Source organism: Hordeum vulgare, chromosome 2H (genome assembly GCF_904849725.1).
Source record: "Hordeum vulgare subsp. vulgare chromosome 2H, MorexV3_pseudomolecules_assembly, whole genome shotgun sequence".
NCBI classification, from domain to species: Eukaryota; Viridiplantae; Streptophyta; class Magnoliopsida; order Poales; family Poaceae; genus Hordeum; species Hordeum vulgare.
In genome coordinates, this window is record NC_058519.1 from 655,681,575 (window position 1) to 655,706,084 (window position 24,510).

Consider the following 24,510-nt stretch of genomic DNA (forward strand, 5'->3'; position numbering starts at 1 on the left):
CTCGTCGACCTGCGTGGTTCGACAGAAACTTGAACCGGAGTTTCATGATCATCATCATTAACTTCCTCCTCAACCGGCGTCGCAACGACAGAGGTTTCCCCTTGTCCTGCGCCACCATCCAGAGGGATGAGAGGTTCGACAACCTCATCAAGTTCTATCTTCCTCCCACTCAATTCTCTCGAGAGAAACTCCTTCTCGAGAAAAGCTCTGTTTTTAGCAACAAACACTTTGCCCTCGGATTTGAGATAGAAGGTGTACCCAACTGTCTCTTTTGGGTAACCTATGAAGACGCACTTTTCCGCTTTGGGTTCCAGCTTTTCAGGCTGAAGCTTTTTGACATAAGCATCACACCCCCAAACTTTAAGAAACGACAACTTTGGCCTTTTGCCATACCACAGTTCGTATGGTGTCGTCTCAACGGATTTTGATGGTGCCCTATTCAAAGTGAATGCAGTTGTTTCTAATGCATAACCCCAAAACGATAACGGCAAATCGGTAAGAGACATCATAGATCGCACCATCTCTAATAAAGTACGATTACGACGTTCGGACACACCATTACGCTGTGGTGTTCCAGGCGGTGTTAACTGTGAAACAATTCCACATTGTCTTAAGTGAGCACCAAACTCGAAACTCAGATATTCACCCCCACGATCAGACAGTAGGAATTTGATCTTCTTGTTACGATGATTTTCAACTTCACTCTGAAATTGCTTGAACTTTTCAAATGTTTCAGACTTGTGCTTCATCAAGTAGACATAACCATATCTACTCAAATCGTCAGTGAAGGTGAGAAAATAACGATATCCGCCGCGTGCCTCCACGCTCATCGGACCACACACATCGGTATGTATGATTTCCAACAAGTCACTTGCACGCTCCATTGTTCCGGAGAACGGAGTCTTAGTCATCTTGCCCATGAGGCATGGTTCGCACGTGTCAAGTGAATCAAAGTCAAGTGACTCCAAAAGTCCATCAGCATGGAATTTCTTCATGCGCTTTACACCAATATGACCTAAGCGGCAGTGCCACAAAAATATGGCGCTATCATTGTTAACTCTAACTCTTTTGGTCTCAATGTTATGTATGTGTGTATTGCTATCAAGATTCAATATGAACAATCCTCTCACATTGGGTGCATGACCATAAAAGATGTTACTCATAGAAATAGAACAACCATTATTCTCTGACTTAAAAGAGTAACCGTCTCGCAATAAACAAGATCCAGATATAATGTTCATGCTCAACGCAGGCACTAAATAACAATGTTTTAAGTTCATCACTAATCCTGATGGTAACTGAAGTGAAACTGTGCCGACGGCGATTGCATCAACCTTGGAACCATTTCCTACGCGCATCATCACTTCATCTTTTGCCAGCCTTCGTCTATTCCGCAGTTCCTGTTTCGAGTTGCAAATATGAGCAGCAGAACCGGTATCGAATACCCAGGCACTACTACGAGAGCCGGTTAAGTACACATCAATAACTTGTATATCAAATATACCTGATTTTTCTTTGGCCGCCTTCTTATCTGCCACATACTTGGGGCAATTGCGCTTCCAGTGACCCATACCCTTGCAATAGTAACACTCCATTTCAGGCTTAGGTCCAGCTTTGGGTTTCTTCGTCGGATTGGCAACAGGCTTGCCGCTCTTCTTTGAATTACCCTTCTTGCCTTTGCCGTTTCTCTTGAAACTAGTGGTCTTATTCACCATCAACACTTGATGCTCTTTACGGAGTTCAGACTCTGCGACTTTCAGCATCGCAAACAACTCGCCGGGAGACTTGTTCATCCCTTGCATGTTGTAGTTCAACACAAAGCCTTTATAGCTTGGCGGCAATGATTGAAGGATTCTGTCAGTGATAGCCTCTTGCGGGAGTTCAATCCCCAGCTCAGCTAGACGGTTTGAGTACCCAGACATTTTGAGCACATGTTCACTGACAGACGAGTTTTCCTCCATCTTGCAAGCATAGAATTTATCGGAGGTCTCATACCTCTCGATCCGGGCGTTCTTCTGAAAGATAAACTTCAACTCCTGGAACATCTCATATGCTCCATGACGCTCAAAGCGACGTTGAAGTCCCGGTTCTAAGCCATACAAGACTGCACATTGAACTACTAAGTAGTCCTCCTTACATGCTAACCAAGCATTCTTAACATCCTGATCAGCCGTAGCGGGTGGTTCATCTCCTAGCGCGGCATTAAGGACATAATCCTTCTTCCCAGCTTGTAAGATTAGTTTAAGATTACGAGCCCAGTCTACAAAGTTGCTTCCATCATCTTTCAACTTAGCTTTCTCTAGGAACGTATTAAAATTCAGGGTGACTGTCGCGTGAGCCATGATCTACAACACAAATATATTCAAAGTGGACTTAGACTATGTTCAACATAATTAGAGTTTAACTTTAATCAAAATTATACGCTAAACTCCCACACAAAAGGTACATCTCTCTTAGTCATTTGAGTGGTTCATGATCCACTTACACTAGCTCAAGTCCGATCATCACGTGAGTTGAATATAGTTTTAGTGGTAATCATCCCTATGCTAATCACATCATCTATATGATTCATGATCGACCTTTCGGTCACATGTGTTCCGAGGCCATGTCTGCACATGCTAGGCTCGTCAAGCTTAACCCGAGTGTTCCGCGTGCGCAACTGTTTTGCACCCATTGTATGTGAACGTTGAGTCTATCACACCCGATCATCACGTGGTGTCTCGAAACGACGAACTGTAGCAACGGTGCACAGTCGGGGAGAACACAATTTCGTCTTGAAATTTTAGTGAGAGATCACCTCATAATGCTACCGTCGTTCTAAGCAAAATAAGGTGCATAAAAGGATTAACATCACATGCAATTCATAAGTGACATGATATGGCCATCATCACGTGCTTCTTGATCTCCATCGCCAAAGCACCGGCACGATCTTCTTGTCACCGGCGCCACGCCATGATCTCCATCAACGTGTTGCCATCGAGGTTGTCGTGCTACTCGTGCTATTACTACTAAAGCTACATCCTAGCAAAATAGTAAACGCATCTGCAAGCACAAACATTAGTATAAAGACAACCCTATGGCTCCTGCCGGTTGTCATACCATCGACGTGCAAGTCGATATTATCTATTACAACATGATCATCTCATACATCCAATATATCACATCACATCATTGGCCATATCACATCACAAGCATACCGTGCAAAAACAAGTTAGACGTCCTCTAATTTTGTTGTTGCATGTTTTACGTGGTGATCACGGGTATCTAGTAGGATCGCATCTTACTTACGCAAACACCACAACGGAGATATATGAGTTTCTATTTAACCTCATCCAAGGACCTCCTCGGTCAAATCCGATTCAACTAAAGTTGGAGAAACTGACACTTACCAGTCATCTTTGAGCAACGGGGTTACTCGTAGCGATGAAACCAGTCTCTCGTAAGCGTACGAGTAATGTCGGTCCAAGCCGCTTCAATCCAACAATACCGCGGAATCAAGAAAAGACTAAGGAGGGCAGCAAAACGCACATCACCGCCCACAAAAACTTTTGTGTTCTACTCGAGAAGACATCTACGCATGAACCTAGCTCTGATACCACTGTTGGGGAACGTCGCATGGGAAACAAAAAAAATTCCTATGCGCACGAAGACCTATCATGGTGATGTCCATCTACGAGAGGTGATGAGTGATCTACGTACCCTTGTAGATCGTACAGCAGAAGCGTTAGTGAACGCGGTTGATGTAGTGGAACGTCCTCAAGTCCCTCGATCCGCCCCGCGAACAATCCCGCGATCAGTCCCACGATCTAGTACCGAACGGCACCTCCGCGTTCAGCACACGTACAGCTCGACGATGATCTCGGCCTTCTTGATCCAGCAAGAGAGACGGAGAGGTAGAAGAGTTCTCCGGCAGCGTGACGGCGCTCCAGAGGTTGGTGATGACCTTGTCTCAGCAGGGCTCCGCCCGAACTCCACAGAAACGCGATCTAGAGGAAAAACGGTGGAGGTATGTGGTCGGGCTGCCGTGGAAAAGTCGTCTCAAATCAGCCCTAAAACCTCCGTATATATAGGTGGGAGGGAGGGGACCTTGCCTTGGGGCTCAAGGAGCCCCAAGGAGGTCGGCCGAGCCAAGGGGGGAAGGCTCCCCCCCAAACCGAGTTGGACTTGGTTTGGTGGGTGGGACTCCTTCCTTCCCTTCCCACCTCCTCTTTTTTTCTCTTTGATTTTCTTTCCTAGGAGCATAGGGCCCTTTTGGGCTGTCCCACCAGCCCACTAAGGGCTGGTGCGCCACCCTCAAGGCCTATGGGCTTCCCCAGGGTGGGTTGCCCCCCCCCCCGGTGAACTCCCGGAACCCATTCGTCATTCCCGGTACATTCCCGGTAACTCCGAAAACCTTCCGGTAATCAAATGAGGTCATCCTATATATCAATCTTCGTTTCTGGACCATTCCGGAAACCCTCGTGACGTCCGTGATCTCATCCGGGACTCCGAACAACATTCGGTAACCAACCATATAACTCAAATACGCATAAAACAACGTCGAACCTTAAGTGTGCAGACCCTGCGGGTTCGAGAACTATGTAGACATTGCTTGCAAGGCTTGTGTGTGATGTTGTATTACCGAGTGGGCCCCGAGATACCTCTCCGTCACACGGAGTGACAAATCCCAGTCTTGATCCATACTAACTCAACTAACACCTTCGGAGATACCTGTAGAGCATATTTATAGTCACCCAGTTACGTTGCGACGTTTGATACACAAAAGGCATTCCTCCGGTGTCAGTGAATTATATGATCTCATGGTCATAGGAATAAATACTTGACACGCAGAAAACAGTAGCAACAAAATGACACGATCAACATGCTACGTCTATTAGTTTGGGTCTAGTCCATCACGTGATTCTCCTAATGACGTGATCCAGTTATCAAGCAACAACACCTTGTTCATAATCAGAAGACACTGACTATCTTTGATCAACTGGCTAGCCAACTAGAGGCTTGCTAGGGAAGGTGTTTTGTCTATGTATCCACACATGTAAATGAGTCTTCATTCAATACAATTATAGCATGGATAATAAACGATTATCTTGATACAGGAATTATAATAATAACTATATTTATTATTGCCTCTAGGGCATAATTCCAACACTACGTACCCTTGTAGATCGCACAGCAGAAGCGTTAGTGAACACGGTTGATGTAGTGGAACGTCCTCACATCCCTCGATCCGCCCCGCGAACCGTCCCACGAACCGTCCCGCGATCCGTCCCACGATCTAGTGCCGAATGGACGGCACCTCCGTGTTCAGCACACGTACAACTCGACGATGATCTCGGCCTTCTTGATCCAGCAAGAGAGACAGAGAGGTAGATGAGTTCTCCGGCAGTGTGACGGCGCTCCGGAGGTTGGTGGTGATCTAATCTCAGCAGGGCTCCGCCCGAGCTCCGCAGAAACGCGATCTAGAGGTAAAACCGTGGAGGTATGTGGTAGGGCTGCCGTGGCAAAAGTTGTCTCAAATCAGCCCTAATAGCTCCATATATATAGGAGGAGGGGAGGGGAGGCTTGCCTTGAGGCTCAAGGAGCCCCAAGGGCTGCGCCACCAAGGGAGGAGGAGTCCTCCTCCAATCCTAGTCCAACTAGGATTGGAAGGTGGAGTCCTTCTCTCCTTTCCCACCTCCTTTTTTTTTCTTTTCTCTTTGATTTTCTATCTATGGCGCATAGGGCCTTCTTGGGCTGTCCCACCAGCCCACCAAGGGCTGGTGTGCCACCCCCAAGGCCTATGGGCTTCCCCGGGGTGGGCTGCCCCCCCCCCCCCCCCCGGTGAACACCCGGAACCCATTCGTCATTCCCGGTAACTCCGAAAACCTTCCGGTAATCAAATGAGATCATCCTATATATCAATCTTCGTTTCCGGACCATTCCGGAAACCCTCGTGACGTCCGTGATCTCATCCGGGACTCCGAACAACATTGGGTAACCAACCATATAACTCAAATACGCATAAAACAACGTCGAACCTTAAGTGTGCAGACCCTGCGGGTTCGAGAACTATGTAGACATGACGCGAGTGACTCCTCGGTCAATATCCAATAGCGGGACCTGGATGCCCATATTGGATCCCACATATTCTACGAAGATCTTATCGTTTGAACCTCAGTGCCAGGGATTCATACAATCCCGTATGTCATTCCCTTTGTCCTTCGGTATGTTACTTGCCCGAGATTCGATCGTTAGTATCCGCATACCTATTTCAATCTCGTTTACCGGCAAGTCTCTTTACTCGTTCCGTAATACAAGATCCCGCAACTTTACACTAAGTCACATTTCTTGCAAGGCTTGTGTGTGATGTTGTATTACCGAGTGGGCCCTGAGATACCTCTCCGTCACACGGAGTGACAAATCCCAGTCTTGATCCATACTAACTCAACGAACACCTTCGGAGATACCTGTAGAGCATCTTTATAGTCACCCAGTTACGTTGCGACGTTTGATACACACAAAGCATTCCTCCGGTGTCAGTGAGTTATATGATCTCATGGTCATAGGAACAAATACTTGACACGCAGAAAACAGTAGCAACAAAATGACACGATCAACATGCTACGTCTATTAGTTTGGGTCTAGTCCATCACATGATTCTCCTAATGATGTGATCCCATTATCAAGTAACAACACTTGCCTATGGCCAGGAAACCTTGACCATCTTTGATCAACGAGCTAGTCAACTAGAGGCTTACTAGGGACAGTGTTTTGTCTATGTATCCACACAAGTATTGTGTTTCCAATCAATACAATTATAGCATGGATAATAAACGATTATCATGAACAAAGAAATATAATAATAACTAATTATTATTGCCTCTAGGGCATATTTGCAACACTAAGCCCTCGAACATTCCAGCTAAGAGTGTTGATTGGTTGTACTGCCATTAGGAAAAAGACTCTTCCCTCCCAGCCACCCTAGAAGCAGGCGGCAAACATACAGCACATGCACCAAGCTGACAAACCAACATCACAGATACACTAATACATGACCAAGATCCAGAGCTATACAGCCAAGGGCCAAGGACACACCGGACTCAACCACACGGCCAGGGGCAAAAGACACACGGGACCCAACCAACAACTTGGCCATCACTATGGCACAAGAGCAGAACCACACACGCACAATTAAGATGCACTAACATGGGAGACTAACATAACACTATACCGACAGAAGCTAACAAAGCTTCAAACAATTAGTTCCTCCTCAACACCCACCGTGTCAAGAACGCCATCTCCTCCATGGCTAAGCAGGGTTTCGTCCACAATTGAAACATGAAAGTTGTCTAGTTCGAAGAACTCTCTCATGTCCAAGATCACTTCAGGAGTCAGCTCCTCTTTGAATTTCTTCGCAAAGGTGTCCAGGGTAGCAGTTGTGATGTCTTCGCCATCTCTAGTGATACCTAGGCTGCGACAAACAAGCCTCCCTGTCATCTTTGATGTTGTAGCAGCCTTAGCATGCAAAGCAGGACGCCGGACCCTCTAAAGAGAGAGTCCTCCCCCAGTCGAGCTGATCTTCACACCGACCAACGTCTTCCCCTGGGCCGCCAGCTTCCTTGGAGGTGACGCAAAGGACAGGGCCGAAGAGGAGTCCAGCTGAGTTGGTGTCGGGGCAGGCTGCATGAGTGCAGGAGCGCGTGCACGGAAGAGAGGTTGGGGGAGGGCATGTCTATGCCGGGCACCAGTAGCTCCACAAGACCAGCTGATAGGCCATCATCATCAGCATGCAGGCGAGCAGGGGGATGTAGGAGTACTCTACAGAGGGACGCTGGAGATGAGTGGTAGTGTAGGTGACGCCTTGAAGCTGAGCGGGTGAGACGACGAGAGGTGGAGCAACGGGTGCTGCAAGGAGGCAGGGGAGCACAGCTCAATGAAAGACGGGGTTGTGTCTTGCAAGGTTGTTGTCGCTGCCCTGATAGTGTCACGCTTGGAAGTTGGAGGCATCCTGAGAACCGTTGTGGGGGACAGCGGTGGCGAGGACGAAGGGGTAAGAGCATCCTTGGAGTGGCGCCTAGCACTGCTTGGGTGTGCATGGCATTTGGATGTAATATTTGGTGTTCGGCTTGTTTTTTTGCACATGTCAAAATGATAAAACTTTCCACCTAAAAATTTGTAGTCATCATTTGGATTTGACCACAAACATATCTAATTTTATGAATATTCTGAAAAGTTCAATTCTGTTTTGGAGTGAAGTTCGTCGTAACAAGAGGATAAATTGTCTACGATATGATCATAGAAATGAATATCTGAGTTACGAGTCTTGGTACGCAGTTAAGACAATGTGGAAATTGTTTCGCAGTTGATGCCACCTGGAACATCATAGTGTGATGATGTGTCTGAACGTCATAGCCATGCATTATTCGGTATGGTGCATGCTATGATGTCTCTTATCGAATTACCACTATCGTTTATGGGTTATGCATTAGAGACAACCGCATTCACTTTAAATAGGGCACCGCGTATTTCCGTTGAGATGACATAGTATAGACTGAGGTTTAGAGAAATCTAAACTGTCGTTTCTTGAAAGTTTGGGGCTTCGACACTTATGTCAAAAAGTTTCAGTCTGATAAGCTTGAACCCAAAGTGGATAAATGCATCTTCATAGGATATCCAAAACAGTTGGGTACATCTCCTATCTCAGATCCGAAAGCAAAGTGTTTGTTTCTAGAAAGGGATCCTTTCTCGAGGAAAGGTTTCTCTCGAAAGAAATGAGTGGGAGGGTGGTAGAACTTGATAAGGTTATTGAACCATCACTTCAACCAGTGTGTAGCAGGGCGCAGGAAGTTGTTCCTGTGGCGCCTACACCAATTGAAGTGAAAGGTGATGATGGTGATCATCGAGCATCGAATCAAGTTACTACAAATCTCGTATGTTTACAAGGTCGCGTACTACTGCAGAGTGGTACGGTAACCCTGTCTTGGAGGTCATGTTGTTGAGCAACAATGAACCTACGAGTTATGGAGAAAGCAATGGTGGGCCCGGATTCCGACAAATGGCTGGAGGCCATGAAATTTGAGAGAGGATCCATGTATGAAAACAAAGTGTAGACTTTGGAAGAACTACTTGATGGTCGTAGGACTATTGAGTAAAGATGGATCTTTAAAATGAAGACAGACGATGATGGTGATAAGTCACTATTAAGAAAAGCTTGACTTGTCGCAAAGATGTTTCCGACAAGATCAAACAGTTGACTATGATGAGACTTTCTTACTCGTAGCGATGCTAAAAGTTTGTTAGAATTATGTTAGTAGTTGCTGCATTATTTATGAAATATTGCACATAGGATGTCAAAACATTGTTTCCTCGACGGTTTCCTTGAGCAAACATTGTATGTGATACAACCAGGAGGTTTTGTCGATCCTAAAGATACTAGCAAGTATGCAAGCTCCAGCGATCCTTCAATGGACTGGTGCAAGCATCTCGGAGTTGGAATATACACTTTGATGAGATGATCAAAGATTTTGGGTTTGTACAAGGTTTATGAGAAACTTGTATTTCCAAAGAAGTGAGTGGGAGCACTATAGAATTTCTGATAAGTATATGTGGTTGACATATTGTGGATCAGAAGTAATGTAGAATTTCTGTAAAGCATACAATGTTGTTTGAAAGGAGTTTTCAAAGGAATACCTGGATTGCGCTACTTGAACGTTGAGCATCAAAGATCTATGAAGACAGATCTAAAGCGCTTAATAGAAGTTTCAACAAGATGCATGCCTTGACAAGTTTTTGAAGGAGTTCAAAATAGATCAGCAAAGAAGGAGTTCTTGGTTGTGTTGTGAGGTGTGAATTTGAGTAAGACTCAAAACCCGACCCCGGCAGAATAAAGAGAATAGACGAAGGTCGTCTTCCATGCCTTGGCCGTAGAATCTGAAGTATGCCATGCTGGGTACCGCACCTGATGAGTGCCTTGACTCAAAGTCTGTTGAGAGGTACAGAGAGTGATCCATGATTGAATCACTAGCAACGGTCAAAATTTATCCTTAGTAACTGATGGACTAAGGAATTTTTCTCAATTATGGAGGTGGTTAAAGAGTTCGTCGTAAAGGGTTACGTCGATGCAAGCTTTGACACTAATCCGAATAACTATGAGTAGTGAAACGGATTCGTATAGTAGAGTAGATATTTGGAGTATTTCCGAATAGCACATAGTAGCAGCATCTATAAGATGACATAAAGATTTGTAAAGAACACACGGATCTGAAAGTTTCAGAACCGTTGACTAAAACCTCTCTCACGAGCAAGACGTGATCAGACCCCATAACTATATGGGTGTTGGATTCGTTGGAATCACATGGTGATGTGAACTAGCTTATTGACTCTAGTGCAAGTGGGAGACTGTTGGAAATATGCCCTAGAGGCAATAATAAATTAGTTATTATTATATTTCTTTGTTCATGATAATCGTTTATTATCCATGCTATAATTGTATTGATTGGAAACACAGTGCATGTGTGGATACATAGACAAAACACTGTCCCTAGTAAGCCTCTAGTTGACTAGCTCGTTGATCAACGATGGTCAAGGTTTCCTGACCATAGGCAAGTGTTGTCACTTGATAAAGGGATCACATCATTAGGAGAATCATGTGATGGACTAGACCCAAACTAATAGACGTAGCATGTTGATCGTGTCATTTTGTTGCTACTGTTTTCTGCGTGTCAAGTATTTGTTCCTATAACCATGAGAGCATATAACTCACTGACACCGGAGGAATGCTTTGTGTGTATCAAACGTCGCAACGTAACTGGGTGACTATAAAGATGCTCTACAGGTATCTCCGAAGGTGTTCGTTGAGTTAGTATGGATCGAGACTGGGATTTGTCACTCCGTGTGACGGAGAGGTATCTCGGGGCCCACTCGGTAATACAACATCACACACAAGCCTTGCAAGCAATGTGACTTAGTGTAAGTTGCGGGATATTGTATTACGGAACGAGTAAAAAGACTTGCCGGTAAACGAGATTGAAATAGGTATGCGGATACTGACGATCGAATCTCAGGCAGGTAACATACCGAAGGACAAAGGGAATGACATACGGGATTATATGAATCCTTGGCACTGAGGTTCGAACGATAAGATCTTCGTAGAATATGTAGGATCCAATATGGGCATCTAGGTCCCGCTATTGGATATTGACCAAGGAGTCACTCGGGTCATGTCTACATAGTTCTCGAACCCGCAGGGTCTGCACACTTAAGGTTCGACGTTGTTTTATGCATATTTGAGTTATATGGTTGGTTACCGAATGTTGTTCGGAGTCCCGGATGAGATCACGGACGTCACGAGGGTTTCCGGAATGGCCCGAAAACGAAGATTTATATATAGGATGACCTCATTTGATTACCGGAAGGTTTTCGGAGTTACCGGGAATGTACCGGGAATGACGAATGGGGTCCGAGTGTTCACCGGGGGGGGGGGGGCAGCCCACCTCGGGGAAGCCCATAGGCCTTGGGGGTAGCGCACCAGCCCTTGGTGGGCTGGTGGGACAGCCCAAGAAGGCCCTATTCGCCAAGGATAGAAAATCAAAGAGAAAAGAAAAAAAAAAGAGGTGGGAAAGGAGAGAAGGACTCCACTTTCCAATCCTAGTTGGACTAGGATTGGAGGAGGACTCCTCCTCCCTTGGTGGCGCAGCCCTTGGGGCTCCTTGAGCCTCAAGGCAAGCCTCCCCTACCCTCCTCCTATATATATGGAGCTATTAGGGCTGATTTGAGACAACTTTTAAGGCAGCCCGACCACATACCTCCACGGTTTTACCTCTAGATCGCGTTTCTGCGGAGCTCGGGCGGAGCCCTGCTGAGATTAGATCACCACCAACCTCCGGAGCACCGTCACGCTGCCGGAGAACTCATCTACCTCTCCGTCTCTCTTGCTGGATCAAGAAGGCCGAGATCATCGTCGAGCTGTACGTGTGCTGAACGCGGAGGTGCCGTCCGTTCGGCACTAGATCGTGGGACGGATCGCGGGACGGTTCGTGGGACGGTTCGCGGGACGGATCGAGGGACGTGAGGACGTTCCACTATATCAACCGCGTTCACTAACGCTTCTGCTGTGCGATCTACAAGGGTACGTAAATCAGAAATCCCCTCTCGTAGATGGACATCACCATGATAGGTCTTCGTGCGCGTAGGAAAAATTTTGTTTCCCATGCTACGTTCCCCAACAGATTATTCAACCCAAATTTGTTGGTTCGCACGACGGGAAGTGAAAGAATATTCTCAAGTATTAGCAGCTGAATGTGTCAGATTCAACCACACCTTAAAGATTAGTGTCTGCAAGCAAAGTATCAGTAGCAAAGTAGTATGATAACAATGGTGCCAGAAACGATCTCGTGACAAGGCAGACTATTCCTAACTGTTGTATCAATGGCGCCAGTAAGTTGCCCATGGATGGGAAATATTCTTTCCCGACAACGGTGCCAGAAAAAGTATTGTAGCAGGTAGCAGCAGTGTAACGAGTAACGGCAGTGGCAAGGAACAGCAGTAGTGACAACAGTAGCAAGTAGCAGCAGTAGCGAGTAACAGTAGCAGCAAGAACAGTAGCAGCAACAGTAGTAACAGCAACAGAGCAAAACAAGTAACAACAGTAGTGGGACAAACTCATAGGCAATGGATCGATGATTCGTTGGATGACATTCATCATGCAACAGTTATAACACAGAGAGATATGTGACTAGCTCCCGTTCGTCAATGTGGTGTAGGCATGCATTCCGTGTGTAGTCATAACGTGCTTATGGAAAAGAACTTGCATGACATTCCGTGTGGCAGCGGGGTCCAAATGGATACTACGGGATATTAAGGTTCTCCTTTTAATAAAGAACCGGACCAGCAGATCTTTTTAAATAATCCGCCGCCTCAGCAGCCGTACATTTGACACAATCCATTGCAACAAATACATCATTTTAAAATCTTTTGCAACAGAGCTTATGTTGCAGAAAGATTTGTAATATAGATTGTATGACATATTTTGTTTTCTTCTTCACCTTTTTACAACATAGATGATGTTGCGAAAAAGACTTCTGCAACATGGATGTTGTTGCGGATTTTTTTTAATGAAAGATGATGCCATAGGAAGACCGCCCTCATTGTCGTCGCCTTTTTGTAATTCCGTCATCGTTACAGAAACTTGTCAGCCTGTGGCGGCACGATCAGACACGTGCAACTTCTACTAATGATGTTATGATTATTATTATTTTTGCTTTATTACAACATGGGAGTTGTTGCAGATGAAATTTTGCAACACAACAGATATTGCAGAAAACTTTGCGTTGCATTGAACCAATATCAATTATACTAGATGGACCTATGCAAGACACATGTCGTAAGGTTAAGACGACGGACATCTTGCATGCAATCCGCTGGCTGAAACCAATTATTTTCCATTAAACGTCACAATATATGAGGGTCGGCGTGCTTGTACTAGGATTATCGTGTTTTATCTGCCGTTATTTTACTAAACGTGATGGAATATTGCTGAGATATTCAACAAAATGCGCTCGATGCAATTTGACAACCGAAAAGGGGCACCAGCTTCCTAGCTAGCCATAGTATCGTCCCTTCAAACTCGATGGTACTTGGAAAACACTCAACACATGTACATAATCTACGCCTACTTCCTCCTTATATAATTGTAATAATAATGTAATTGTACGAAAGAAAGCGGTGGGATGGAGGAAGGAAGGCGAGCGTCGCCTTCCGTCCCACTGTTACCTGTGGCAGAAGAAAGAAGAAAGGCGAGAAAATATCTTGTGGAGGAGGGCAGCAAGTTGGCTTGGCACATGACACGCGGGCCCGTGGACTGTAGAGTGGGGGCTGGGATCGAGCGGGCCGGCAGCGACACCCCACCCCACCCCACCCCCACCCCCACCCCACGAAGCGGCTGGCTAAGCTAGCGGACGGACGGAGGGATGGATGGATGGATGGATGATTCCGCGCGCCCGACGAAAGCTATGGCGGCAAGGAGCGGATCCAGCGCCTTTTCCTTGGGCGAAAGGAACGGAACAGAAATCTTATCGCCTATGCCTCTATCTATCCACCTATCTGTCTGTGCTGTGGGGCGTTCCGTTTCCATCCATTGATCCATCGGCGCTGCGCCCATCCTCCATCCTGGCTGACAAACACGTCCAAGCCGCTGCTAGCTGCTGCTTGCCCCGCCTGTGCGTGCGTGCCTGCATGTAGGCCAACCGCCTCACCTTATCTCCCTCCCATCATTGCCTCCTCCTCCTCCTCCTTCTGATCTATCCAGCTGCCCGTCCGGTGGTGCGTCGTCCCATCTCCCTCCTCATCATCCCTTCTTTCTCCGGCGGTGGCAGCGCCGCCTGGTCACGCCGGAGGAGGAGGAAGAAGGGAGCATCGCTTGGCGCTCCTCGGCCGGGGCTGATCGACCGTGTTCGTGCACGATCATCAGGGCGAGGGCAGTAGGTTTTCACGCCTTTGGAGGAGGAAGAAAGCGGTGATCCATGCATGGATGGCAAAGACCTCATCGCACCGTCCGACCTGCCGCCATTCTACGCGCAGCAGCAGCACCTACGCATGCTCGGCGGCACCGGCGGCGGCGGGGGGCAGCATAGCCCCTCCTCGCTCGCCGGGATGCACTCCGTCATCCGCCCCATGCCCAACATGAGCATGAGCCCCACCGCCATCCTCCAGTCCATCGGCGGCGCCGGCGGGGGCGCCTCCTCGCTCGCTGCCATGCAGTTCCAGATGGACAACAACGCCCAGTCGCCCTCGCCTTCCTCCATCATGCAGCAGCAGCACAACACCATGGGCGGCTCCGTCTCCGGCTCCGGGACCATGCCGGTCGCCAGCCCGCCGCCGGAGCCCGTCAAGCGGAAGCGCGGCCGGCCGCGCAAGTACGGGCCCGACGGCGCCATGAAACACCACGTGTCCTCGTCCTCCTCGTCGGCGCATCATCATCAGCAGCAGCATCAGCATCAGATGATGGGCGCGCCGCAGCAGAGGATGGGGCCGATGTCCGGGCAGGGCATGGCCGGCGGGCTTGACGACGCCGCCCAGAAGAAGAAGCGCGGCCGGCCGCCCGGCACCGGGAAGAAGCTCTCCTCAACCACCAGTAAACCCTCCGGTCAGTATATATATATATATATATATGCCCAAACTCTGAATTTACACTGTCCTAGTTAAGGTGATTTTTCTTCAGACTTTCTGTCAGATTCTCATCAGCCCTCTGCCACTTGTCAAAAGAACATCTATAAAGTTATCGATGGGCTGTATCAAACAAATGTTAATCTCTGCTGATTTTAGTACTACCGTACAAAATATTATTATCCTACTCTGTTTACCGGCTGCTGCCAATTAAAAATCCTCTTGTTTTTGCATGCCGCTAGCTACTTTTTCTGCAAACTTTTGTGACATTCTGAAGTCTGATTTGGGCTGGAGAAATATATAGCAAAAACAAACCTTCAACTGTCACAGCATAGTCTGCAGTTCACTGAAACCACAATGAAGAAAATTAATTCCTTCCTTTTTTGGGGGGTCTCCTGATCATCATGTATGTAACTGAAAATTGTTATTTTGTCCAGGCAATGCGTTCCCCGGTTCAGCTGGGACGAGCTTCACTCCCCACATCATCACAGCATCTCCTTCAGAGGTAACCACACATTGCAAACTGTAACATACCCACCAGGTTTCCAACATATTCCTCTGTTATCCCGGTTGCAGCAGACTGAACTGACAAACAGAATCGTTCATATCAATTGTTTTGGCAGGATGTCGCCGGGAAGATCGCGGCATTCGCGAGCCAGTCGCCGAGGGCGGTATGCGTGCTCTCGGCGATGGGCTCCGTCTCCAGGGCCGTCCTCCGCCACCCGGCAGATCATCCTCCTTCCTACAACAATCCCTCCATTTACGAGGTAGGCGACCATCCTATATCCTGCCATCAAATAACTGATGCACCTGAGACTTATATGTAACCCTTTATAACGTGCATTTGTTTGTAGGGATTGTATGAAATCCTGAGTTTATCTGGCTCTTACAATCTGAACGAGGGCCAGCAAAATCAAACCGATGGGATCAGCGTCACGCTCTGCAGCCCGGAGAGGCATGTCATTGGAGGTGTTCTGGGTGGAGCATTGGTAGCTGCCAGTACTGTGCAGGTAACAGCAATCTACCAGACCAGATCACCCATCTGTTAAGCTTCAGACATTGAATCCCCTGCACCATCTTCCCAAATCAGATATCATACAGCATAATAAAAGTTGCTAATTCCTTTGGGCATTGAGCAGGTGGTGCTAGGGACTTTTGTGCAAGGAGGGTCCAAATCGAAGTCCAAGAAAGCCGTGAAACCGCCGGCGGCCTTTGGTCCCGAGTCGCTCGCCGGCGCTGGGCCAGACGTGGCGTCACCCAGCTCAGGACATAACCAAAACCTAACGCCGCCCTCCATTGTAACGACGGGAGGATGGCCTAGCTCTGGGATATTTGACACGCGAAGCTCCAATATTGATATCAACTCTTCTAGAGGATAGCTCATATTTGTCGACACTTCCATCTCGAGAGAGATTTTTCTGTTCCCGAAAAGAATACCAAATGTATACTTTGAAATAGCCCATTTGGTTTTTGAGATCATTCTTATAGATTACTCTCCAGGCTGTGTTTCTGTTGCATCAATATAATTTTGTTTATATTTCAGCGGAATGTTATTTTCCTTTCACAGTGTAGAAAACAGAGTAGCATACAACAGGCTGGGGTTACTCATGATAGAGCAAGTGTACATACACATATAGTAGCGAAAACATGACACAGACGACGCATGATCTTCCCTTGAGATACCTCAAACCTCCAACAGCTTCTTGATATCATTCTGCGGAAACAACATTCGCCAAGTGAATCACTGCTCTGGTGGAGACAAGGGATATGGAAAATAAAATGTTGAGTTAGAGCATCACCTCAATGCCGAGTGGGGACCAGGTCGGTGCATATCGATTCATGACATGCCCCTCTTTGTCAACTAGAAACTTGGTGAAGTTCCATTTGATACGCTCTCCGAATAGACCGCCCCTCTCTGACTTCAAGAACTTGTACAGCGGGGCAGCATTGTTGCCATTCACGTCCACCTGTTGCCAACTCGGAAATGTTTAGATCGAAAATAAGTGTATTTGTGTTTGGAAGCTAGCACACACTGAAAAATGGAAAGAAAGTTTTTTCACTGGATAAACCTTGCGAAAAATAGGAAACTGTGCTTGGAAGCGGTCGCAAGCAAACTCCACAATCTTCTCATCGCTATCTGGTTCCTGCCCGGCAAATTGATTGCAGGGGAACGCCAATATCTCCAAACCTAATTGCAGCAAAAAAACATGTGCAAAGATAAATGAAGGTTGAAGAAAGAGTACAATGCAAGTGCTTTAGCCTGCACAATGGCACGCCTCGTCTTACTGTCTAGATGTCTAACATAAACTGTATAGATGTCTCTTTCTACCACTATTTAACCCAACGATCGATTCCAATCTCCAATCTGAAAACTAACTCAACTTGGCTAGCTAGAGCCGAACACAGCATCGCTTGTGTCATATCTGTTTGATGGAAGCAAATTGTTGACCTGGTTCAACTTCTAGGACTTCTCAACACCACTTCAGTCTTGTAAGAGCACGATCAGTCACAGTATAAGCCTATACCTGAGAAGCCATGCTCTGAACAGCTAGGTAAGCTACAGGTAAAGTTCCGCGGCTTTTTTAGTAAGCAGATGAAGTGTATTATGTATGCACTATAACCAGGAAACCTCTCGGATGCCATATCTGCTGTGTTGATTGAATTGCCTCTGCTATGAGTTCTCAGGTGTTATGAGTAAAGACGCGCATAAGGTCTTTATCAAACATTATTCACTTTGGGTTTGTAAAAGTGAATGTCTAGTTACTGAAAAGATGGGACATTCCCTTCCCTGCATGAGAAATATAACCGTACTATTTTAACATACATCATTTATATCATATACTGTGTTCAGTTTCAGCACAAATACCAAATGCTCAATCAAGAAACAATGGTTAAGAGCCGTACAGAGTACCAAATGAGAATTTGCTTACAGCAATAAAGAAAGCTAGGGTGAATATAATGCATTAGAGGTACTGCAATAGTGGAATGTCATGTGCAAAGCTATAGAAAAGGGTTCAACCCTAGTTTAAAACTGCCACGCTTATTTTGGATTGAAGGGAGTACCTTTCTCCCGGTATTTCTCATAGAGCTGGCCCATTTCCGTGTAGTTGGAATTGGCCAGACCGCTGCAAGGATATTAACTCAGGTGGTAAACACAGATTCAAATAGGAGGATTCTGAACTAAAACAGAAAAACACGCTACCATCGAGATGCGACATTGACAATAAGCAGGACTTTCCCCTTGTATCTGCTGAGCTCCACATCATTTCCTCTCACATCCTGCAGAGCAAACCCACCGACTGTTTCAATTAGAAGGATGGCATGGAACTGTGAATTCAACAAAAACAAACTGACATACTGAATAATTCATCATCTTCTTGTTTACCTACAACTAATCCAATTCCATTGAATTACAGGTATCTTTCAACAGGCCTTTTGTTCAAAGTTCCGCAAGCAAATCATCCATACGAGTAAACGATAGATAGACAAGCATGAACATCAGGGGGAGAAACAGAGAGAGGGATAGGAGGCGTACCTTAACGACGAAGTCATGGACGGAACCACCAAGCTTGGAAGACGACTCTGCTGCGCCCATCTTTGCTTTCAGCAATAACTAGAGGAAGGATTGGAGAAGAGTTAAGCGGCAGCACCCTGAACAACTCGTTCCAAGTGGCAAGCACCTGTCCTGAAATTTATTTGTGCATCTCAGGAAGTCTTAGAATGTCATAAAATTCCTCATTATTTTTTGCAGTCCATATGTTGTCCACAGATTCTAATGACAACCACACATATTGCAAAGCATTATATTTGTATGGGCTATTACTCAATCACAAAAATTCATGGCAGAGAATGCTACAAAGAGAAGTAGACAAAATATTTTGGGCCTACAATACACCAGCTAGTACACTCACTTATTTTTGGAATGGACAGTTTTAAAATTTATCATTAGAATGCAAATGGAAGGGGAAGAAATCATATAGTGTTACACTACCGGTTCGGCCATATGTATTCATACAGTAACAGTTACAAAAGTCAAAGCAATATTCCCTTGGTCAAGCCATGCAAAAGAATATCGCAGTTTAGCAATATTCCTCTAATCAAGCCATGCAAAAGAATATCGCTTCAAAATCACATGAACGCACAAACCTATAGGACAATCGACCAATAGAAACTTTTTCACAGGAAAAGAAATAGCCATAGAAAGACTTTGTAGAAAAATGCAATTACAAAAGTGGTTAGAAACACAGATATAAAACAGACCACAGAAACCAGTCAAGCAGGATATTTAACATTACACAACAAGATATTTCATCAACATGCTTCCAAAACCTGGCAAGTCATGATAAGCTGTCAGCACATTATTTCCTGGATCCAGCATCTAACACGATAGACAGGCTCATAAGTCCTGAACGACGAACAGTCACAAATAATAACACAGCGAAGCGAGCTACAGCGACAGACATGGAGTAATTCTAGGGATTACAACGATAAGGCCACCAGATAGTAGCATCTTCACAGCATACTGTCCGTCCTCGCTGGCAAACGCCTGAAGAAGTTTACCGGCGTTGAAGGCAACCTGTGCCTGAACCTTGGGTGCCTCATGGCATAGAACCCTCCTAATGCTGCGAGAACCTGGAGCGGTGTGACGTAGAGCACTATCGCGGCTATGAAACAGAATAGCACAAATATGGCCGTGGCCCGAGGATCCCTCCAACTAAGCAGTGCCTGAACTCTCTCCCCTTGGGTTGCGATATCACCAACAACAGTTTGTATCCTTCCAGCAACACTCCTCAGCCTATCATACCTCATCCTTACGATCTCTTGACTCCGGCTTGTGGGGAATGTGTCAAACTCCTCATCGAGTTCATCTGGGTGAACGGCCTCTGCATGAGAGATCTTGGTGTTCATGTGAGGAGGATAGCGAGGCCGGTAACGGTAGTTCCAGATCCCTATCAGGAACATGTAAAGGAACACTGTTGGAAGTATGAGCTCTGGAAAGCACACCAGCATTATAAAGAGGATGTGAACTAGCACAGTGGTAATGGGGTTCTTCCATGCACAGACACCACTGAACCACTTGCTGATGGCAAACAGGCCTGAGAAGACATTCATCAGCCTGAAGAAGTTTGCTTTGCTTCTCCTCATGCTCCACAAGTGAGAGTCAAAATCTGACATGTACTCAACAACTTCCTTTCTCAGAGGTGGCTCCATTCGGCTGAGGCGGGCAGCCACAATCTGGACAGCTTGATGGCGGAGCATGTCAACCTGAAGCACTGGTATTGGACGTGCATAGTGCATCTTCGGCAGCAAAGGTCGGGAGTACAGGTACAGCATGTTCACCAATGACGTTGAAGAAAATCGTATGGCTAGGTGCAGCTCACCCATCTTTTTCACCCCTGATGGGTGCAGAACCAGAAGAGGATATGAGTGGGTGTATACACGGCCAGTTTCAAGTGTCGACAGGCGAATTCGAACCTTGCCGATTTTCGCATCTTTACCACTGGATGGCTTCTCCCCATTCCTGTCTCCAAGCTGGCCATTGTCAAAAGCACCAATAGTCAGGACAGTTGCCGGATCATAGACCTCCCAAGTGTACTGTTCATTGAACTTGGGGTTTGGGTTGTTCATGATAGTACGTGTCCGCACCCACTTTGACCCATACTTTGCAACACAATAGGTGTCTGATGAACCCTTTCCATCCCGAGTCTTCATAGGAACAATCCCCTGTGCACCAAGGACACCAAGCTCAAGCAAACCAATTGAGGGCTTCCAGAGTTGCTTGGCTGTTGGTCTGAGGTCACTGCTGTAGTTTGTAGACTCATCCAGAACATGATATCCTCCATCAAGGCAGAGACGGAGATGGAGCCGGCTAGAGAACTTCTCTCTCTTTAGTTGGTCCACATCAACAAGTACAGGCTTCTCAAGATTAAACCACTTCCCATGGACAATGCGGTCATCAGCCCGCCTATCAATCATCGTCAATGGTATAATTATGCGGCCAAGCGTCTCATCCTTGTTAGGAGCTACACGATCTTCAAGCGACAGAATAAGGTGATCCTCGAAAGGTTCAGCAGCCACAAACATAAGGTCTTCATTCCAAAACGGGTTGAGGTTTCTAGCCTGAACAGGTTTTGTCCTCCCATGCTGATGCCCCACCTGTGCTCTGACAAAAACATCTGGATAGCGGGTCTTATCATGTATGAGAATATCTTGGGCCTCAATTATATTAACTCGCAGGTACCACAGTCTGGGTGCATGGTAAACTTTGGACTTCATGTGTGTTACCGCAGATGGATCCTCAAGTGTAGCAGCATCCGAATGCCATGCATCAGGAAATGCCTCATCGGCTTGGGTGCCAACCCAAACCGCCAGCATCAGCTCACCCCTTGACTTGTCCCCATCCTTGTGAACAAGCCGGTACCATTCCGGAGCCAGTGGACTGTCAGGGGGCACACGTACTGGCACGTCATTCAGATCGAATCGCACCATGCCAACAAAATCATCCCTGACAAGATCTTTGTCTTTGACCAACACTTCAACGACAGAGGCCTGCATACGTTCTCTAGAGAAAGCAAAGACAGCATTCCACTCGGGGTTCCTCTGCTTCTCAAAGTGCTTAGTTATGCCCCTGTAGTTGCCAACTCTCACTTCCACAAAAGGATCCAGGCTCCCAGTGATGTCCATGTTAGGCAAGTCCCGTGCCTTGACCACACGCACAAACAGATACTGCATTCTCTCAACTAGGTCATAGGTACTAGCATGCTTCTCACCACCTATAACCCGACCGCCAACAATCTGTCCACCACCAAGAAAGGGGCTAGTTTCTTTAAGTGCATAGTCCATGGGCTGCTGGGAGGCAGCTGAATACATCCTGACCATCTTGGGCTGTTGAGGTTGAGGTTTCATTTGCTCAACACCATACTTGGAGTTGGAGGGTTGCTCAGCAAAGGAGGCTGGAAGATGGCCATGGTGCTGATGATGCTGTACGTCCTTAGCTATGGTATGCAAGGTTCTCACTTCATCATGCCTGTGCTCCTGATGACGCTGAGAGGCATTCAGATTAGTACCAGTTATATCAGCAGCAATCTGCTCAGCTTGACTTGGAGGAGTATTGTTCGAAACAGGGTCCATTGCAGGAAGAGGGTTGGAAGCCCTGATGGAGGGGTCATTTGTGATGTACACTTTGAGGCCCAATTCCCCCTTCACACGGGAGAACATCCCCCGCTTCTCCAGTGGATAGTGCATGATGACAGCATCGGTGAAGGGAACAAATGAGGTCCCAGCAATTCTGACCTTGCCAAGGAATGACCTGGAGCCTTCAACAGACTTGTGGATGTTGTAGACATATGCTTCGAGAGCGAGCTCGGGCAGATTTGATGGATCAGACACGTTGAAGTAGAAGCGCTCGTTCCAGACAGGGTTCAGGTCCTTCTCCTTGATGGCCGTGCGGAACCTCTGACCATCAAAGGTAAGCTCGACACAGGCGCTGGCAGAGCCTTGCCCGTCCTTGGGCATCAGGTCATGAGCACTTGCGACCTCCACGCCCAACTTATATGTCGCCATTGCTTCTGGTGATGTCGCGGTCTACTGCACCGCACTGCACACATGAAAGAAAAGCAGTTAGCGCCACTGCAAATGCTACAAACAAATAAGCATACATAAAAAGAAAAAACACAGTTAGGTAGCACCATGGCAAATGCAGCAATTTATCTGGCACAGCCAAATAAGCATATATACATATACAAAGAAAAGCAGAGTTAGGTAGCACCCTGGCAGATGCTACAAACCGGGTGTCACATCCAAATAAGAATAAAAACCAGGCTCAACAAGAAAAACTTATATGCTGTGAATCGCTAAAGCGTCGCAATCACAGTCGCATAACCACGTCCACAGATCACGCGCCCCTGATCTACAGAAGAACCTGTGTGTTCCAGCTCACTAAAGGGCGCGCCGGTATTGTTTCTGTTTCCATTTGCATGAAATGGAAAACTCGACGGGAACAGTCCACATCAAGCCTAGTAAACTAAATTCGCTTTCATGTCAGCAACCAACCTCTATCTAACGCTGGCCTCAGGCGGGTTGTGACGTATCGGAGCTCACATCACAGCTGAAGGCGACGTACGCACACAGATCTAACCTGTGGATAAGCAGTGTATAGCATACAGTATAAACAAATGGATATCCGTCGGAATCAGGGAGGGAGGCAGGACAAGCGCATCAAAGCTTTTGGCGAAAAGCCAGCCAGACTAGTTTATTGAACCACGGAATCGGGGCGATTCGTGGATTTTGAGCCACACCTAATGGATCAGCAAGCATATGCGAAAAGGGGCGGTGGCGCTTTTTGTTTTCCGCCGCGCAGCGCAGCGCAGCGAACGCGTAATAAAGGGTCCCCCGAGAAACCCCGGGATTCGACGGCGGGGAGGGCCGGGGCTCACCTGTGGAGCTGGAGGCGCCCAGATCCGGGCGGATCTGGCCCAATGCCGCCGCGAGAGCGCGGGCCGACGGAGCCGCGAGCGAGCGCGGGCACGCACGAGAGCCTGGTGGTTCAGTCTGCCGCCGCCGCCATGGCGTCCGTGGCCGGGCTGGCTGGTTGTGGGTGAGCGGGAGGGCGGCCGACGGTGGAGGGGATTCCGGGGGAGGCGGAGGCGGAGGGGTCTGGGTTTTGCGTCGCGTGCGGGGGAGCTTGCGTTGGGTGTGAGGGAGTGAGTGGACTGCGTGGCGTGGAGTAAAGAGGAGGTGAGGTGTGGGGTGGGTCGGTCGCCGTCCTCGTCCTCGTGCGCCGCGCCGCGCCGCGTCGGTTTCTGTTTCAGCAGGCCCGTCGGTCCGCATCGGGTTCCTTTTTTTTCCTCGGCAGTTTCTCTCCTCCTTTGCCTGGTTGCCTCTCGTCGGAATTCGAAATGGCAGCAGGCCCGTTTGGTGTGGCTTTCACCACCAACGGACCAACGGGCAGCTGCCGCGGTGACTCGGCTTTTACCACCATCGATGCACGGGAACCGGCTCCTCTACCATGCCTCAGAGCACGGCACGGCACGCCAGCATTGATCACGTATTTTAACTGTACTTAATTATGTACTCCCTACGTTTCAAAATATTCCTTTCGTTCAAAATTATTGTCTTAGATTTGTGTAGATGTGAATTTATTTTGGAACGGATTGAATATAAAACGTTTTATAAATTTCACTAGAAGACTACATACGGAACAAAATGAGTGAATTTATATTCTAAAATATGTTTAGGTATATCCATATGTAGTTTATAATGCAATCTTTAAAGGGTCATATTTACGAACGGATGAAGTATCTTTTATTTTTAAATAGCTAGAACTTGCTACTCAATTTTTCTCTACATGCAATAATATCACATCATCAA

The 24,510-nt window shown here is 47.0% G+C and overlaps 3 protein-coding genes across 3 annotated transcripts; 1 reads left to right on the plus strand and 2 right to left on the minus strand.

The window, feature by feature from the left end:
* Positions 1 to 14,028: 14,028 nt before the first annotated feature.
* LOC123428483 (AT-hook motif nuclear-localized protein 9-like) lies at positions 14,029 to 16,683 on the plus strand. The gene is made up of 5 exons (XM_045112695.1): positions 14,029 to 15,121; positions 15,579 to 15,646; positions 15,765 to 15,908; positions 15,996 to 16,151; positions 16,281 to 16,683. Exons 1-5 carry the CDS (start codon positions 14,503 to 14,505, stop codon positions 16,518 to 16,520), a joined length of 1,227 nt encoding a protein of 408 aa, XP_044968630.1. The 5' UTR covers positions 14,029 to 14,502; the 3' UTR covers positions 16,521 to 16,683.
* On the minus strand, positions 16,652 to 18,909 carry LOC123428484 (probable phospholipid hydroperoxide glutathione peroxidase). The gene is made up of 6 exons (XM_045112696.1): positions 18,677 to 18,909; positions 18,344 to 18,420; positions 18,205 to 18,266; positions 17,211 to 17,329; positions 16,941 to 17,108; positions 16,652 to 16,855 (listed from the first exon to the last, which is right to left on the minus strand). Exons 1-6 carry the CDS (start codon positions 18,734 to 18,736, stop codon positions 16,826 to 16,828), a joined length of 516 nt encoding a protein of 171 aa, XP_044968631.1. The 5' UTR covers positions 18,737 to 18,909; the 3' UTR covers positions 16,652 to 16,825.
* A 516-nt stretch (positions 18,910 to 19,425) lies between these two features.
* Positions 19,426 to 23,856, minus strand: LOC123428482 (FT-interacting protein 7-like). Its single transcript, XM_045112694.1, has 2 exons — positions 23,577 to 23,856; positions 19,426 to 22,738 (listed from the first exon to the last, which is right to left on the minus strand). The coding sequence occupies exon 2, from the start codon at positions 22,702 to 22,704 to the stop codon at positions 19,654 to 19,656; it is 3,051 nt and encodes a 1,016-aa protein (XP_044968629.1). The 5' UTR covers positions 22,705 to 22,738; positions 23,577 to 23,856; the 3' UTR covers positions 19,426 to 19,653.
* Between the last annotated feature and the right edge of the window lie 654 nt (positions 23,857 to 24,510).